This window comes from Balaenoptera musculus, chromosome 1 (genome assembly GCF_009873245.2).
Source record: "Balaenoptera musculus isolate JJ_BM4_2016_0621 chromosome 1, mBalMus1.pri.v3, whole genome shotgun sequence".
NCBI classification, from domain to species: Eukaryota; Metazoa; Chordata; class Mammalia; order Artiodactyla; family Balaenopteridae; genus Balaenoptera; species Balaenoptera musculus.
Window position 1 is genome coordinate 95,516,964 of NC_045785.1, and position 17,041 is coordinate 95,534,004.

At 34.2% G+C, this 17,041-nt stretch overlaps 1 protein-coding gene across 1 annotated transcript in view; it reads left to right on the plus strand.

Moving 5' to 3' along the window:
• STXBP3 (syntaxin binding protein 3) overlaps window positions 1-17,041 on the plus strand; it is a 55,401-nt gene that overhangs the window by 15,513 nt on the left and 22,847 nt on the right. Inside the window, exons 5-11 of the mRNA XM_036861311.1 lie at window positions 1,243-1,321; window positions 2,552-2,652; window positions 7,341-7,495; window positions 10,805-10,895; window positions 13,706-13,830; window positions 16,428-16,523; window positions 16,659-16,716. Of these exons, the coding sequence (XP_036717206.1) occupies window positions 1,243-1,321; window positions 2,552-2,652; window positions 7,341-7,495; window positions 10,805-10,895; window positions 13,706-13,830; window positions 16,428-16,523; window positions 16,659-16,716 (705 nt within the window). The remainder of the gene's footprint in view (window positions 1-1,242; window positions 1,322-2,551; window positions 2,653-7,340; window positions 7,496-10,804; window positions 10,896-13,705; window positions 13,831-16,427; window positions 16,524-16,658; window positions 16,717-17,041) is intronic.

Below are 17,041 nucleotides of genomic sequence, written 5' to 3' on the forward strand. Positions count from 1 at the left end.
TTTCCTTCCTCAGGGGCTGGGTGAGCACGTGGAGACCAGCATCAGAGAGTTCCCAAGCAAGGGTCATAAAATGACAGATTTCAGGAAGAGTTTGTGTATAAGAGATCTGTGAACCCTAGGGTAAAGGTCAGTTGGGTGGTTTTTTTGCTTTTATACCTACAGCCCTCAGGAGGAGAAACTTCTTTGCCTTCCTCTTTGCCTTCTTCTTCTTATGGTACTGCCTCTATTTAGGATACTCCAGCAACTAAACCTAAGCTTCAAGTGAGCTGACAAAGAGAAGCAACCACACATCTAGGTCAGGTGGCCAGAGAGAGACGGTTTAGTAAGAATGAAAAAAAGGGCACATCTAGCAACATATAGGGGCTTGGAGGGAAGGATGATAACCCAAACAGAAAAATAGTACACTTAAGGAGAGTCTGGTATAGCACATAAACTTTCTGAAGCTCAGAAGTGTATTTTCTCAGTTAAATAGTTAATTGAAGAGGATAATCACTATGGAAATTTGAATTAATAGTCTAAAAGATAAAAATAGAGTATCTCAAAGCAAAAAAACAATCATTGAAATCATGAGGGGAAGGATAAGAGACTTGCAGGATACATTCATGAGCTCTAACAGAAATATACTAGTTCTAGGAGTTGCAGGAGGAGAAAAAGGAACAGATGGATGAGAGAGAATTAAATTGTTTGTTCTTCATTTTTGCTTTCAGGCTACTGTATCTTTAAAACTACCAGCATAGAGGCAAATACTATTAGACTATATTACCTGCTCTCCCTCCTCTTCACAGTCTGCCAACCTTTGGCTTTTTCATTCTAATCCCCTTTGACAATTTTAGCTCCTAGCTCACTGTCAGTCTCTTCAGCAGTTCTCCAGTCATAGTCTGGATGGTTTCATTTTCCCTGTAGGTAATACTTTCAGTATGTTCATTGACTTCTCAATTCCTTGATCTGTTATCTTCCAGTGGTCTTGTCTTTTATGTTGCTTCGGCTTCTCAGTCACTTGATCATTCCTAGAGCTCCTCGTCACCAAAACAGCACTCTGTTCATACATTTTACCTTACTACTTACTATGCTTCTAGCTATAACTGGCTAGACAACATAGCATCTTAAAAGATCAGTTTATAAATTAATCTTTTGACAGTTAAGGTTTTACTTTATCATCAAAATAATCTTAGTTATTTCAAAAGCTAGCATATTTAAATTAGTATTTGATAAAATGTATATTAACATCTAACCTTTTTTAAGTCTGTAGACTGTTTTTTACGTGATTTCGGAAGTAAATCGGAGAACAAATACAAAGCAGCGTATATCTACTTCACTGACTGTAAGTAGCTTTGTAAAAGTTATTGCTTCATTATTTCAAATCCTATAATTATGCAGTATTTCTTGTAATGCTATTTTAGTACTAGTGACTTCCTATTTATTGTTTGTTCTAATTAGGTTAGAAAGAATCTAAAAATATAAGATTATTTCTATGCTAATTCATGGTAAGGTGATAGAAAATTAAATCATTCCAAACTAGTTTCAAAAGATAGTCATTTTTGCTGGTATACAGGGGTGAGGGGGTTGATGGAGAGGGCTATCCCTCAAATTCTGTGCCAATAACAGGAAGAATTCTTCTTTAAATAAAAGTTTCAACTGGGGATTTGATTATATAATAAAAAAATAAGACCCTTTGGGAGATGCACTGAAGAAACTGCCATCTGTTTGCTAATATTAAGGGAAAAAACCTATCACATTTCTTTTTCTATGCTGTACATTCAAATAAAAAGCAGCTTTCTATATTATTTTTCCTGTAAATTTTTATTTATCTCATACCTAGTAGTAGCTTGCATTTTTTAAAAGGCCATATCATAAGTATTTGTCATTTAAGTAACCTTATTATACAGAAATTCATGTTTATAGAATTGATAAAATTTAATGAGTATGAAGCCTCTTTTAATTTAAGGAATTTTGAGGGTAAAGAACAACATGTTAAAAGACAGCAGAAGCCAGTGGTTGATACTCCAACCTAGTTTTAGTGAAACTATATAAGCAGTTAAGTAAAAGGGGGGAAAAGACAGGTTCTAAGGTCCAGAACTTACTAGTTTAGAGGCTGAAAATTTCCTGACACTAGAGGATATCCTGTAATTCAAGGAAAAATTAAAAATTTGTGTGGTGTGGCTGCACTTAGTGGCAGATTTAGAAAAGTAGTATAAATTCCTAAGAAGTTCTGTAAGTCCTGTGAAAGTTTATTAAATCCTTAGTTTGGACTTGATTTTCCTTCCTAACAATTTTAGTTTGCTGTGTTAGCAGCTCTCTAAGGAAATATATCTTAGGTTGCAGTGGATACGAATGGGGAAAGTGGAATTTGTATTACAGCCCTCATTACTAGAATGCATCTGTTCTATAAAGTGAAAAACAGTATTTACATATTATCTCTGTCCTCATAGTAAATTACTTTGTGAAAGTCAGTAATTATATATAAAAAATAAATATTCTTGGATGTTGGAATGATTTACTCAAAAGAATGAAAATTTTATATGCTTTGATTTTTTTTTTTTTCCCCTCTCAGTTTGCCCTGATAGTCTCTTTAACAAAATTAAGGCTTCTTGCTCCAAGACAATAAGAAGATGTAAAGAAATAAATATTTCCTTCATTCCACTTGAATCGCAGGTACTTTCTATTTTTATTTTTTTAATTTATTTTTTATTAAAAAAATTTTTTTTTTGAGCAGAGAAAGGTTTGTTATAAGGGTCAAGCAGGGAGAATGGGCAGCTTGTGCTCAGAAGACCCAAACGCCTTTTATTTTTAAGTTTAGTTTATAATGGATTTTAAAATTCAGTTTTATGAGCTTATTTGTTAATAAGGTTTATCCTAAAGATGTTTTATATGTTATGTATTTGGCGAAGTTTGAACAATCCACGAATAAACATTTCCTCTGATGAAGGGAGGAACATGAGTACTAAATTGGAATATAACATTAATAATGAAAGTGGACTCAAATTTCACATCTCCCACTAAGTCCTGTGTGTCAAGGTTTACAGCCCTATCAGATTATGAAACCAAAAGATTTTTAGCATAATGTTTGTTAAATGACTCCAAAGAGATAAATACTTTTAGCTTCTGTAACCATTTGTGATATTAAAACAAAGTTCTTTAATAAACTTTTTACGTAATGTTATATAAACTATTATTTATTTTAATTTATTAAATGAAGGATTTTTGTAGATTTGTTTTGCCTTTGGAATAGTTAATGAGCCTTCAATTAATAATTGCAAGCACATAGTACTTTCTCTGTGTCAGACACTTTCCTAAATGCTTTACATAAATGTATGCATGTAATCTTCACAATAGCCCTATGAATAGATGATAATTCTATCTACATTTTAAAGATGAGGAAATCAAAGAGGTTAAGTAACTTGCCGTAATCACACAGCTAGTGCATTGTTTAGCTCTGTTCTCTGTGTTTGGATTCCAACATTTCATAGAATTGAAATAGTTTACTGTTGTTTGGAACTCTAAGGTCAATATTTTAAGAAATAGAATAGTCCTGGATAATGAATTTTTCTTTTAAGCTGTTGCTGGGTTTTTTGGGAGGGGTTTTTGTGTGGTTTTTTTTAAAATATTATTTATTTATTTGGCTGCGTCGGGTCTTAGTTGCGGCACGTGAAATCTTCGTTGAGGCACACGTGATCTTTCTTTGCAGTGCCCGGGCTTCTCTCTAGTTGTGGCGTGTGGGTTTTTCTCTCTCTAGTTGTGGCATGCGGGTTTTCTCTTCTCTAGTTGTGGCGCGTGGGCTTAGTTGCCCCGTGGCATGTGGGATCTTAGTTCCCCGACCAGGGATCAAACCTGCGTCCCCTGCATCGGAAGGCAGATTCTTTACGACTGGACCACCAGGGAAGTCCCTAAGCTGTTGCTGTTTTTGACAAAGAAAGACCATAATCAAGTTTGTAAAATTTTAAGATATCTGCTTAACATTAAACTGTTTTCCAAAGGTTACCTTTAGATTTATTCTTTTTAATATGATATGTAAGTTCAGTGTAGGGTGAAAATGGGCTTCCTAAAATGATGTGGGATTAAATAGTGGAGTGATAAATATTACAAATGTGTCCAGAGCATCTTGCTGCACAGAAGATAAATATGATTTTAGCCTCAGAATTCAGTAAATTTCAGTAATTGCTGTATTTGAAGGAGAGGTTTGTGTATATATCTGACTAATCTGATGGCTGATGGAAATAACTTGTCTTTGTGTGTATAGACAAATCTCATGAGACTCTGCTACTTACCAGTCTTTGCAAAATGTTGTGATTATTTAAGGTCCTATCTGTTGGCTATGTTTTTCCCCTAAGAAGTTTTTTCTTTTAATTTACTTCCTTGATAAATATCTTAAGGGAGTTTACTTAATAAATTTAACTGTTATGGGGAAATTACAGTGAAAATTATAATTTTCTCAGTTTTGTATTGTGACCTTTTGTTTGTTTGCAAGTGAAGATATAAATGAAATACTGCTAACTGCTTTGAGCTGTAAGCAAAGGCCTATGTGAGCATTTATCAAGATCATGTGCAGTGGACATTGTCTTCTAGATGCAAAGAGTATGCTATGAAAAGATGATCAAGATATGTGCCCCACCCTCATCTGAGAGCTGTGAAAGGGATACAAAGTATTACACATCTTCAAAACAATATCAGTTAAGATTAGGTTCAACTGCATATAACAGGACAACTTAAACTTTCAGTGTGTAACCAAGATGGAAATTTATTTCTTGCTAATATACAAAAAGTCAGGAAGTGGGCTATGTAAGGCCAGTATGCTGGCTCTACAAAATTGTCAGGGGCCTGGTCTCTTAGGGATGGCCCTCATGATCCAAGATGTCTGTAGAGTTATTACATTCTCATTTGAGGAAGGAGGATGAAGGAGAGAAAGAAGAAAGTACATTTTCATTTATATCTTATTAGCTAAAATTTAGTCACATGGCAATACCCAAGTGCATGGAAAATGGAAATGTAGTGTTTTAGCCAAGCATATGGCTGCCTACCCCAAATAATTGGTATGATTACTGAAAAGTAAGGGAACAATGGTTTTTTAGGAGGCAGCTCATAGTCTGCCACAAGAGGAGATTAATTCTTACTAGGAAAATGAGAAAACACTTGAAAAATAGATAGAATTTCGTAAGGTAGTAATGAAGAGGGAAGAAATATTCTAAGAAGTGAGAATAGCGTGAGTGCAAAGATACAGAAGCAGGAAAGTGCAGGGGAGCAGCAGGAATAAGGATTATAATGGGTGATGGTATGATAGATAAGGCTGTGTCTGTAGGTAGGTTGGGACCAGGTTGTAGGAGGCACCAGGTTCCATCAAGAGTGATGGCAGAAAATGGGCTGGTACAGAAAAGTCCTAAAGTCTTTAAGGAAAAGTAGAAGTCGGGTGATCATTGAGGAGAAATTGGTAAAGTCAGATATGATAGTCTTCCGAAGAAGAGAAGTTGGACATTCATCATATTTCCTAGTTGCATAGAGAGAAAAGTGGTTGACTCCTCCTGAATCCATGAGTCAAAGGGATTAAAGAAAGCTCTCTTTCCCTTTCAAAGGGTTTAAGGCAATTAATGCTGTCACATATACCTTAGGGCAGTTAGATGGAAAGCATTAAAGAATATAAGGGAGTTTGTTTACAGTGGACCTCAGGGAGTACAAAAAGTCTGGTATAGTTAGTGGAGAGGGTGCTAGATTGTATCTAGGTAGAAACAGCGCTAAGCTGGCTATAATTTAGCAAGAAAAGTAGGTGGAGGTTGTGGGGCGAGAGTTCCTATGTTTAAGGAGCTGATTGTGGGTCATGGAGATGAAGAAAGCATTTAGTAATAGTCTAAAGGAACATGTCATGGTGGTGATGGAAAGTGGGGGGAGGAGAAGGAAGGAAAGGGAAGATGTGAGTGTAGAATGAAAACCAGCTCCAAAACTGTATTTGGTTCATTAGAGTATTAGATAATAGCTAAGATTAATTTAAGCTGTGGTAACAACTCCCCAAATCACAGTGCATTACAACAACAAAGTTTATTTCTCCTTCATGTTAGTGTCCATTGTGGTTTGACTGGGGCTTTGCTCTACATCCTCTTCATTCTGGGACTTAGGCTGAAGGAGTAGCCCCTGTCTGGGACATAGCAGAGGGAAAAGAGAAATGGTGGAGCCATACAATGGCTTTTAAAACTTCTGTAGGGAAGTGGCACATGTCACTTCTACTCACATTCCAATGACCATAGCAAGCCTGATATCAATGAGTGGGAAGTATACTCCCATAGGGAGAGGCCCTGTAGGGAGGGCAATAAATATTTTTGAACAGATATTATCTACTGCAATGGGATAGAATGCTATGAGAAAGCCACAGTCCAGCTGTAGGGTGCTTGTTGGCAGTTAATACAGCAACTAAGACTTTGTTAATACAGCAACACAGACATAAGTGGATTAGCTTCAGCTAAATCTCAGTCTATGTTCAGGCTGTTGCTGTTAGTGATGGGTTATGTTCAGAGAAACGAATTACTTTGTGTGAAAGGAAGTGCAGGGAAGTTTATTCATAATTCATTAGTAAACCTATAATGTTTATTACATGTCTACTTTTACACTCAGTACATTATCCTAGGCTAAGGGGGATTACTATCATTGTTTAAAAAACAAAATTAAAATTAATTTAATGGGAAAATCTCAACTCCAATTAGAGAGCTTTTTCTTTTGTATTCTTCAAATAACACAATAATAGTAAATCTCTAATCCAATTCTTTGCATGTAAGTAAATGCTTTTGTTAGTTGAAAAATGTCTGTGAGGTTTCACTGTATATGTCATAAGACCAGTACTATGTCTGGCACAATGCTGTGTCTTTTGGGGAAGTATGTCTCTATTTTAAGGACATTAAGAGTATAAGCTAAAGAGTTGAAGATATATATCAACTTTGGAAAATTTCTAGGTTATTCTCTAATGGGTTAAGATTTTAATGTATGTCAAATATATAGACCAATTTTGGCTTTGTTTTATTTCTTTGTGCCAGGTTTTAGATTTTTATTTTTGTTTGACTACCTCAGATTTCTTCATCTGCTGCACAGGTAGAGAAAATCAAAGAGTACAATCTATATATGAAACAAGAATTGAAGGAGAGAGGTAGACTAAGCAGGAAAGGAGAGTGAGAAAAGAAAGGATGAAATCAAGATGACAGAGAAAATGAGATTTGATTAAGGTAAAGACACAGTTGTTTCAGGAAACAGCATGGTTGGTGCAAGTATTTTTTTTTAGAATCCCAAGGAATAGCTGTGTTTTTCTAGATATATATTTTTAGTCTAGTTTCTAAATTGACAGTGTGACTTTTTTTGGCCTAACTTAGGTATATACTCTTGATGTACCAGATGCATTCTATTACTGTTACAGTCCAGACCCTAGTAATGCAAATGGAAAAGATATCATCATGGAAGCGATGGCTGAGCAGATAGTTACAGTATGTGCTACCCTGGATGAAAATCCTGGAGTAAGATATAAAAGGTAAGACACTCAGTGGTGCCTTTATATGTTATGCTGTCTATTTGCTCTTTGGTATAGAGGTAAGTAATGTCTCTGTGCTTTTGTGTGTTGGTTTGCAGAATTTATTTTCTTTATAAAATTATGCTGTACATATAGGAGATTTAAAGTTTAAGGCTTAAATTTCAGAGTAACTAATAGCCTCTATTACTGAATTTCAGAGCTTAAATTTGGTATGGTTTACATGTATATTTTTCATGAGTTTAAGGAATGCTTAGAAGAATGTCTTTGTTGTCCTATGGGGAATACCATCTTACATTTAATGTTTCATTGAATTTCCACCAAATTTAAATAGTCATAGTATCTGGATACTGGTTATAGTATCTAAATATCTATGGTATCTAATTCCAGTAGCCATTTTAAATAGATTTTTGGAGGTTTTTTGTTTTTTTTTTTTTAATTATTATTATTTATTTTATTTTTGGCTGCATTGGGTCTTCATTGCTGCGCATGGGCTTTCTCTAGTTGCGGCGAGCGGGGGCTACTCCTCATTGTGGTGCGCAGGCTTCTCATTGTGGTGGCTTCTCTTGTTGCAGAGCACTGGCTGTAGGCGTGCAGGCTTCAGTAGTTGTGGCACGTGGGCTCAGTAGTTGTGGCTCACGAGCTCTAGAGCTCAGGCTCAGTATTTGTGGCGCACGGGCTTAGTTGCTCTGCGGCATGTGGGATCTTCCTGGACCAGGGCTCAGACCCGTGTCCCCTGCATTGGCAGGTGGATTCTTACCCACTGCGCCACCAGGGAAGCCCGATTTTTGGAGTTTTTTAAAAGTTAAAGTTTGACTTTAGTACTATGTACCTTTATTTATTTGCTTCTTATTAAAAATAAAGTTTACTGTAAAGTGCATAAATTATATTTATATGGCTTGATAAATCATTCCAAAGTGAACATACCCATCTAACTTCACCAAGGTCAAGAAATAGAATACTAACAGCATCTCAGAGGCCCCCCTCATAATCCCCTCTAGTCGTCACCCCCTGTCTCCTCCCCAGAGGTAACTACTATCTTGACTTCTAACACATATTTTAGTTTTGCCTGATTTTGAACTTGGTATAAATGGGGTTATGATGTTTTTTATTTCTGGCTTTGTTCAGTATTATGTTCTTAGACATTCATGTTGTTCTGTATAGCCAGACAGCTTGGATTTTAATCTCTGCTGCTTACTGGCTGTGTGATCCTTCTGCTCTCAGTTTCTTTATCTATGAAATGGGAACAATCGTAGTACTCACCATATAAGGTTGTTTTTAGAATTAAATGAGTTAATATCTGTAAAGAACTCAAAATAGTGTATGACACTAATAAACTAGTAGACGTAAATATACTGTACTACAATTAATAAGTTATGTCACTTGTTTCTGTTTTAAAAGTTTCTTTAACTTAAACATTGACATTTGTCAAGGTAGTTGGATGAATTGTTTAATTTCAAATTCATCTAGTACTTTATATTTAAGTTTCATTATTCTTGATCATTTAAAAAATCTTCTGTTAATTACTTAGAAAGAATATAGTAAATCTCCTTAATTCAGATGTGACCAAACAGGCTCTTCACTCATACCTCAGGTGTTGGAAACATTCTTTTTCTTATAGGTGATATGCTAATTACATTCTGAACTTAAGTTGTTTATCTCCTGCTAGAGTTCAGTCTCTGTTCAAGCTTCTGCTCTTGGTGTTTGGCTCTGTTCAGGGAAATGAGTATGTAATATAGTCAGCCATATATATCCACAGGTTCGGCATCCTCAGATTCAACCAATCGTGGATTGAAAATATTAAAAAAACAAAATTCCAGGAAGTTCCAGAAAGCAAAACTTGAATTTGCTACATGCAGACAACTATTTACATAACATTTACATTGTATTTATGACTATTTACATAGTATTTACACTGTATTAGTGTTATAAGTAATCTAGAGGTGATTTAAAGTATATGGGGGATATGCATAGTTTATATGCAAATACTTCGCCATTTTATAAAAGGGGCTTAAGCATCCATAGATTTTGAAATCTGAGTGAGGTCCTGGAACCAATCCCCTGTGGATACTGAGGGATAACTGAGGCCAATTTATAATTTAATAGCTCACCTTTGGACCTGTTTGGAGTTATTGTAATAGTTAAATAATCAGGCTTTTAGAATCCTACCTGTTCTTTCACAAAGTATTCTTTTATGCCTCATGGACTTTTCAAGTGTAATTCTAACATGAAATTATTTCCTTTTGAAAATATTTTAAAGCAAAATGTGTAATAAATTATTCTTTATAGTTGCTGCTTTATTTACTTTTGAGGTATAAAACCTAAAGGTCCTTTAACACTTTGAAACCCTTTACAAGGAGAGCCTCCATTTTTGAGGTTGGTGTGCTAATTGAAGAGCCTTTTCCAACAATTTCTTGTAGACTCGGAAGTTATACTAATGTCACTGGTCATGAAGTTACAATTTAGAGTATGATTTTATCATTTTAGAAGACAGTGGTATATAAGATTTTATGCAAAAGACTATATTGGAAAGTTGACTGCATGTTAGAGAGCATGTAGGGAGATCTCATACTGCTAGTGGGAGAGATAATTGGTCAAGTAATTTGGAGAGTAATATGGTAATATCTGGAAAAGTTGAAAATGTACATACCATATAATCTAGCAATTATACTTTTAGAAATAATATATCTAGAGAAACATGTACATGGAGATGTATGTACAAAGATATTTGTTTCAATGTTGTTTGCAATAGTATAAAATTGAGAATGACTTAAATGTCCATCTTTAGGGGAATGAATGCATAGAATCCAGTATAAATCATATGATGGAATACTATATAGAACTAAAATGATTAAATTTGATATGTGTGTCAACATAGATAGATCTCACACATATATATAACAGTAAAAACATACTGTTAAAACACATATAAAACAGTAAACATATGTATAATAATAATGACAGGAAGAATACACATCAAATTCATGATAGTAGTTGCCTTGGAGTGGGGGTAGCTAGGGGTGGCGGAAAAGACCAGGAATTGGGAGGGGAATAAAGGGACTGCGGTTTTATTTATAATATTTCCTTCATATGAAAAAAAATCTGAAGCACAAATGAATGATAAGGTTTACATTGATAAAATCCAGACAAATTGATATAGCATTATATTTGATGTATTATCTGAACTTCTCCATGTTTATAAAATCTTTTAAATTAATAAATTTATGGTTTAATTTTAGAATTCAACTTGATGATATTGTAAAGTGTATCTTGAAAGAAAGATAATTGTTTGAACATTTTTTCCGTTTCTAGTAAACCTCTAGATAATGCCAGTAAGCTTGCTCAGCTTGTTGAAAAAAAACTTGAAAACTACTACAAGATTGATGAAAAGAGCCTAATAAAGGTAACATATAAAAGACAGATAGTGGTTATGCATAAAGTCTGTCTTATTTCTTTATAAACCAAGGAAACTGTTCATTCATTTTCCAGTATTGATTTGAGAATCATTAACACAGATCCCCAGTTTTGATTTGGGAATCACTGATATAAGTGGTAGTAGAAGTCTTAATAGACAGTGTGGCTTAGAGGGGAAGATAAGGGTTTTGAAGTAAGCACTTTGTGTAAATCCTGGCTATGCCATTTAATTCATAGATATGTCAATTAGCAAATGATGTAACTTCTCTGTGCCTACGTTTTCTTATCTATAAAATGGGGATAATAAGAGAATACCTATTTTATAAAATAGAGGATTAAATGAGTTAATACATTAAAAGTTTTTAGAATAGTGCTTGCAACTGAGTAAACAGTTAATACACATAATTTTTCCTGTTATCACCAGCTTTGTGTTCTTGGACATGTTATTTACTCTGAGTTGTATTTTCATCTATAAAATGGATCAGATGATATGTACCGTGCTTGGTTGGTATGAAGATTAGGCAGATTAGCTTGTGTTTGGCATATAATAGGAGTTTAATGAATGATAGCTATTACTATCTTATCAAGGTAATATAAAGTAATCTAAGACTAAGATTAGAACCTGGGGAATTCTAGCATTTGAACTTGGGTTGGAGAGTGAAGAGCTTGAGTAGACTGACAGAGGTGGTGCCAGAGGGCTAGGAAGCCATATTACAGTAGCTGAAGAATGAAAAGAAGGAACTGTTGATAGTTTAGAAGAGGAGATGGGCAAGGAAACCACCAATTACAATGCATGTAGTAAGAGGAATGAGAGAAGAATACATGAAATGTAGTGGGAACATAGGCTGGGGCTTAATCTTATTGTAACTGGAGTCTTGGAAGGCATCCTAGAGGAAGAGGCCCTTGAGCTTGAAGAATGAGTATAACAGAAGAGGGAGATTTTTTCTTGGATAACAGGATTCTTTGGGCAGAGGCATAGAGAAAAAGGCAAAATTCACAAACAACTTGGCTAGAATGGAGGGTGTAAGATTAGATGTAATGTTGGTTTAGAACTTTAAAAGTTACTAGGTTTTGGTTTGGAGGACTAGTGAAATCTGTTGTCCTGGTTGTAGTTATGAAGATAATGGCTCGGTATACATAGCATAGTGGGTAGTCAATAAATGTTTGTTGAATGAGGAAAGAGATAAACGATCATTATATTAGTTAATATCCCTTTAGTCCTTCATGATTTCAATGAGAAAAAGGAAAATCCACAAAAACCAAACTTGTCCTTTCCATTCTTTCTGCCTCAGAAATTATACATCTTTCAAATGCTTGATACCTTTTCTTCATTCAAGGACCTGAGAGAGTGTCACCTCCTTTTTGAATTCTTTCCTCACTCTTCAGGTCAAGCGATTCTTCCTCTCACATACTTTCATAACCCCAAGCCCTGATATAGCACTTATATTGCACAGTCTTTTTCCTATTCATATTTCTGAAGACTCATAACTTACATGTATTGAGGGCTTACTAAGTGCCAGGCACTGTGCTAAGTGTTCATGGTATTATTACATTTAATCTTTACAGTAATCTTATAGGGCAGAGGTTCTGATTAAATATATATATTTTTTGTTTGTTTTTTAATGAGAATACTGAGATATTAACAAGTTAAGCAATTTGTCCAAAGTTGTACAACAAGAAAGTGGTCAAGGCTGGGAATTCCCTGGCGGTTCAGTGGTTAGGACTCCACGCTCTCACTGCCGAGGGCCCAGGTTCGATCCCTGGTCAGGGAACTAAAATCCCATAAGCTGTGTGGCGTGGCCAAAAAATAAAAAAAAATTTTAAAAAATGAAAGAAAGTGGTCAAGGCTGGATTCAAACCCAGATCTACCTGATTCCAGAGGCTGTGCTCTTAATCACTATACCATACTATCTCAAGGTTTATTTAAATGAGTGAATGGTTAACTAAAAAAAATTTTAAAGATCTATTCTATGTAGTTTACCTTTGTCTGCTGTAAGTAAATAAATAAGAAATGTTTGTCTTAGTTGTGGTTGTCTCTTACTGCTCCAAATAATAATCCAAAGAATTTATTACTTTTTAAAATGAAGTATGGAAGATACTGATATTAACAATGATTTTTCCCAGCACTATTATTCACTGTTTAATGATTAGTGCTGTTTGTGAGTTAATGATAGCAAAGCTTTCATTGTAATTTACCATCTTAGCTGGCATCAATGTAATCTTTTAAAATGCGTAATGGCTAAGAGTACAGGCCATGGAGTGAAGCTGACCTGGGTTTGAATCTCCCTTCTACCACACACTAGCTAGCTATGTGATTTGGGCAAGTTACTTAATTTTAAGCCTTAATGCCCCCATTGTCAAATGGAGTTAATAATCCCTGTCTCACAGGGTTGCTATAAGAATTAAATAATATGGATATTTCTTGCTTAGCGCAGTGTGTAGCATAAAGAGCTCAAGTAATAACTACTATTCATAATTTATATCAGTTTTAGTGTTTATGGAGCTGAATTCCTAAGGAAATAGATTTAGTGCAGGCCAAATGTTACTTTTTTTAAAGGAATTTTCACAATATTGTATTATTGAGTATAGCCTCTTACTCTAATTATGAAAGCTTTTGGTTTTGTAGTCTTATTTTCTTCCCTGTTATACCACTCAGATTTTTCTGTTTTAATATAACTTCACATTCTTAGGAATGGGGCAGAACTTAGGAAAAGTCTGCTTTTGTTTTCTAAGATACTAAAAATGTGTTCACACAAAGAAATTGAAGTTTCTTAAGATAATTTTATTTTGTTATTCCAGGGTAAAACTCATTCCCAGCTCATAATAATTGATCGTGGCTTTGATCCTGTGTCCACTGTCCTGCATGAACTGACCTTTCAGGCAATGGCATATGATCTACTGCCGATTGAGAATGATACATACAAGCAAGTATAACTTGAAGGGAATATATAGGACATATACAAACAGGATAGGATATTAGCATTTAATGATTCGTGCAGGCACCAGAAATCTAAAGCCCCTGTAACCTTTTTTCTTCAGAGACTTTATCCTTCTCTTACCCCTATAATCATAATCTATTAAAAATGTCTTGACCTTGTTAGTTAATGGGTAATTTAACTGCTTTGAAGCTTTTTCAGTGTATTTGCTTCCTTAACTGTGCCTACAACCAAAAATAGATTTTAAACAGCTGGAATTTGTACTTTTCAGTAAATACCAGGCCCACTACTATATTTATTGAAGTGGAAACCATATTCAAATTGGTTAGGCTGTGATTATTCTGAATCACACATCCAAAAGTTATCTATATGTGCGTCTTGTCAACATAGTGTATTTAAAAAGATTAGAAGACTAGGAACCTAATTAGGATGGTTACTGAGAATAGATACAGGTTTACCAGTTTGGCACCTATTATTGACTTAACTCTGATATAAGCATATTAACTTTAAAAGTAATATCAAGTAGCTAAATAAAAAATGAAATCACTTTTCTGTTAAGGAACCATTTTATTGTACCTTTGTGTATCATTTATGAGTGTGTGTGTGTATATATATATATATACACACACATATATATACATATATATATAACATGTTATTTGATATCATAATTTCTAAATCCAAATTGGCATTTTTCAGCTAAGATCTACTGCTTTGAGCATAGTAATGAAAAAGAAAATTAGTTTTCTGAAATTTTATGTTTAAATTAATTTAGTAATTTTAATAGATTAAAAAGATCCAAAAATTTGTGCCAATTATAATACTTAATATTTTTTCTTAAACCAAATATTGTTAAACTAATTTTGTATTTTCTATTGTATTTTTATTTGCATTCTGGTCAAATCCTGGCTTCTGAGTTTTTCTTTGTTATTTATATTAATGTTAGATGACGTAGATCAACATTTTTCTAATATAAAAGTAGTTTTTCTAATATTAAAGTAGTTATTCTAATATAAAATTAGTTTTTCTAATATAAAAGTAGTTATTCTAATATAAAAGTAGTTTTAAGCAGTTTATTCAGAATTTTCAGAAAGCATGTTGTTTACCTCTCTTATCCTTTAGGTCTCTAAACCTACATTGCTCAAGAGATTTAGAAGCGACTTAAACTGATGGCACTTAAGAATTTGGTTCCAGACTATTGACATAAGTTTCCAACATTTCTGACCTAGCACTTTTTTTTTTAATTTATCTCCCTAGGTTTGCTGGCAAGCAAAGCAAGGTTTAATTTTTTAAGAGTAATGGAGAGACTTATTTAAAAACAAAAACAAAGAAGTCAGAGATTTTTTGAATGAATCAAAAAGTCCAGGGATAAGACTAGATGGAAGCATGAACTCCCTGTGGATTGTGCTCCATCCCAATTTTTAATGGAAATAATGCAGAGCAGAAACTTCTAAGTATCCAGACTGTGTTCTTCATCTTGGTCACCTCTTCAAATGTACTCTTAGGATTGTCATCATCTTTTAGTATTGTCAGGCCTGCTACCTTAATCTTTGTTTATAAATCAAAGGTTAAAGAAGTACAAAGTGGCATTTTAAATGACAAAAAGGCCTCTGTCCTTAGTGCAGTCTTGTAATTAAGCACAGTCGTTCTGCCTTTGGACATCTGTAATTAAGACCAAATAGGTAGATGGTTTTATAGACGGGGCCTGAAATTTGGGGGATTGTAGAAATGATTATATTTATACAGCAGAAATCTCCATTTATTGTCTGCTATCCAGTGCTAGGAAAGCTCAATGCTGTCCATTCTGATCTTGGCTCAGGACGTTGACAGTCCCAAGGATGATTGAATTTTCCAGCGCCGCAAATGGAAGGAGGCTGGCTATTTGCATAAAAAGAGAAGTGAGGAATTACATTTGGGGAAGCAGTCAGGAAGCCCATTTTGAGTAATTTCATGAACCTCTTGAATTGCCTCTCAGTTCAGTAGAACTCATTAAAGCAATCAAGGTTTTTAATGGCTACACTAGTTTTTCTCTCATTTCCTTTCCCATTCTTTAAAGGAGATGTGGTTATAGGGTTAGGGAAGAATATAGAAACAGATGATATATGTTTGTGAATTTTGTACCAACTCTGAAACACCTTCAGTACTTAACAGGCTACACTAGGGGGTGACATTTCTTTTCTTAATGGATGTTTGATAGTTGAGTTGATGGTTATTAGAACGTCAAAGTAGTGTTTTGAGCAACTAGAATACAAATTGTTAGTGTATTCACTCTTGTTCTTAAAGTTGATTGTGGAACGTTGAATTTTTGTTTCGAAGATACCACTTTGCTGAGATAAAACTCTATAATAATGACAGCTAAACCTAATGTTGGAAGTAAAAAGGTCTTGGTAGACATAGCACTTTGATCTTTATTGTATGGATAACAATATGCCTTAGTTTTGAGCATGTATTCATTATCCCCCAAAATAGTGGATGTACTCTTCAGTTTCTTGAGCTGTATCTTAAAATTATTGTTTACAAAAATGTTTCTTTCGCTTTTTGGGTGGGAAAATAATCCAGAAGTTCATACTTCTCTCTACTTGTAGGTATAAAACAGATGGGAAAGAAAAGGAGGCAATCCTTGAAGAAGATGATGACCTCTGGGTCAGAATTCGACATCGGCATATTGCAGTTGTATTAGAGTATGTGAACTCATTTTAATTTTTATTCTACATTTTTAAAATACTAAATACATGATAGTACATTTTGTAATCTTAAAATACTTTTGTAAAGAATTACACCTTAGAAATTTAAAGAATTCTCTCACAATTTGACAGGGAAATTCCCAAGCTTATGAAAGAAATTTCATCAACAAAGAAAGCAACGGAAGGAAAGGTAAGAGTGTTATTTAACTTTCAAGATAATGATGAAGGTGAATTTTAAATTTTGTGTAAAATTTTTTATCTATTTAACTTTCCATTTTGGGAAATTTCTAACATACACAAAAGTAGAGAAAATAAACTTTCATGTACCCATTACCTAGCCTCAACAGTTAGCAACATTTTCTCTGTCTTGCTCCATTAAAATTTATTTTTAAAAGGCCATTTAGCCAATTGCATTAATGCATTCTTGTTAGGTTTTTTATATTGAAGTATAATTTACCTAAGTAAAGTGCACAAATCTTAAGTGTATAGTGAATAACTTTTTACATACATATATA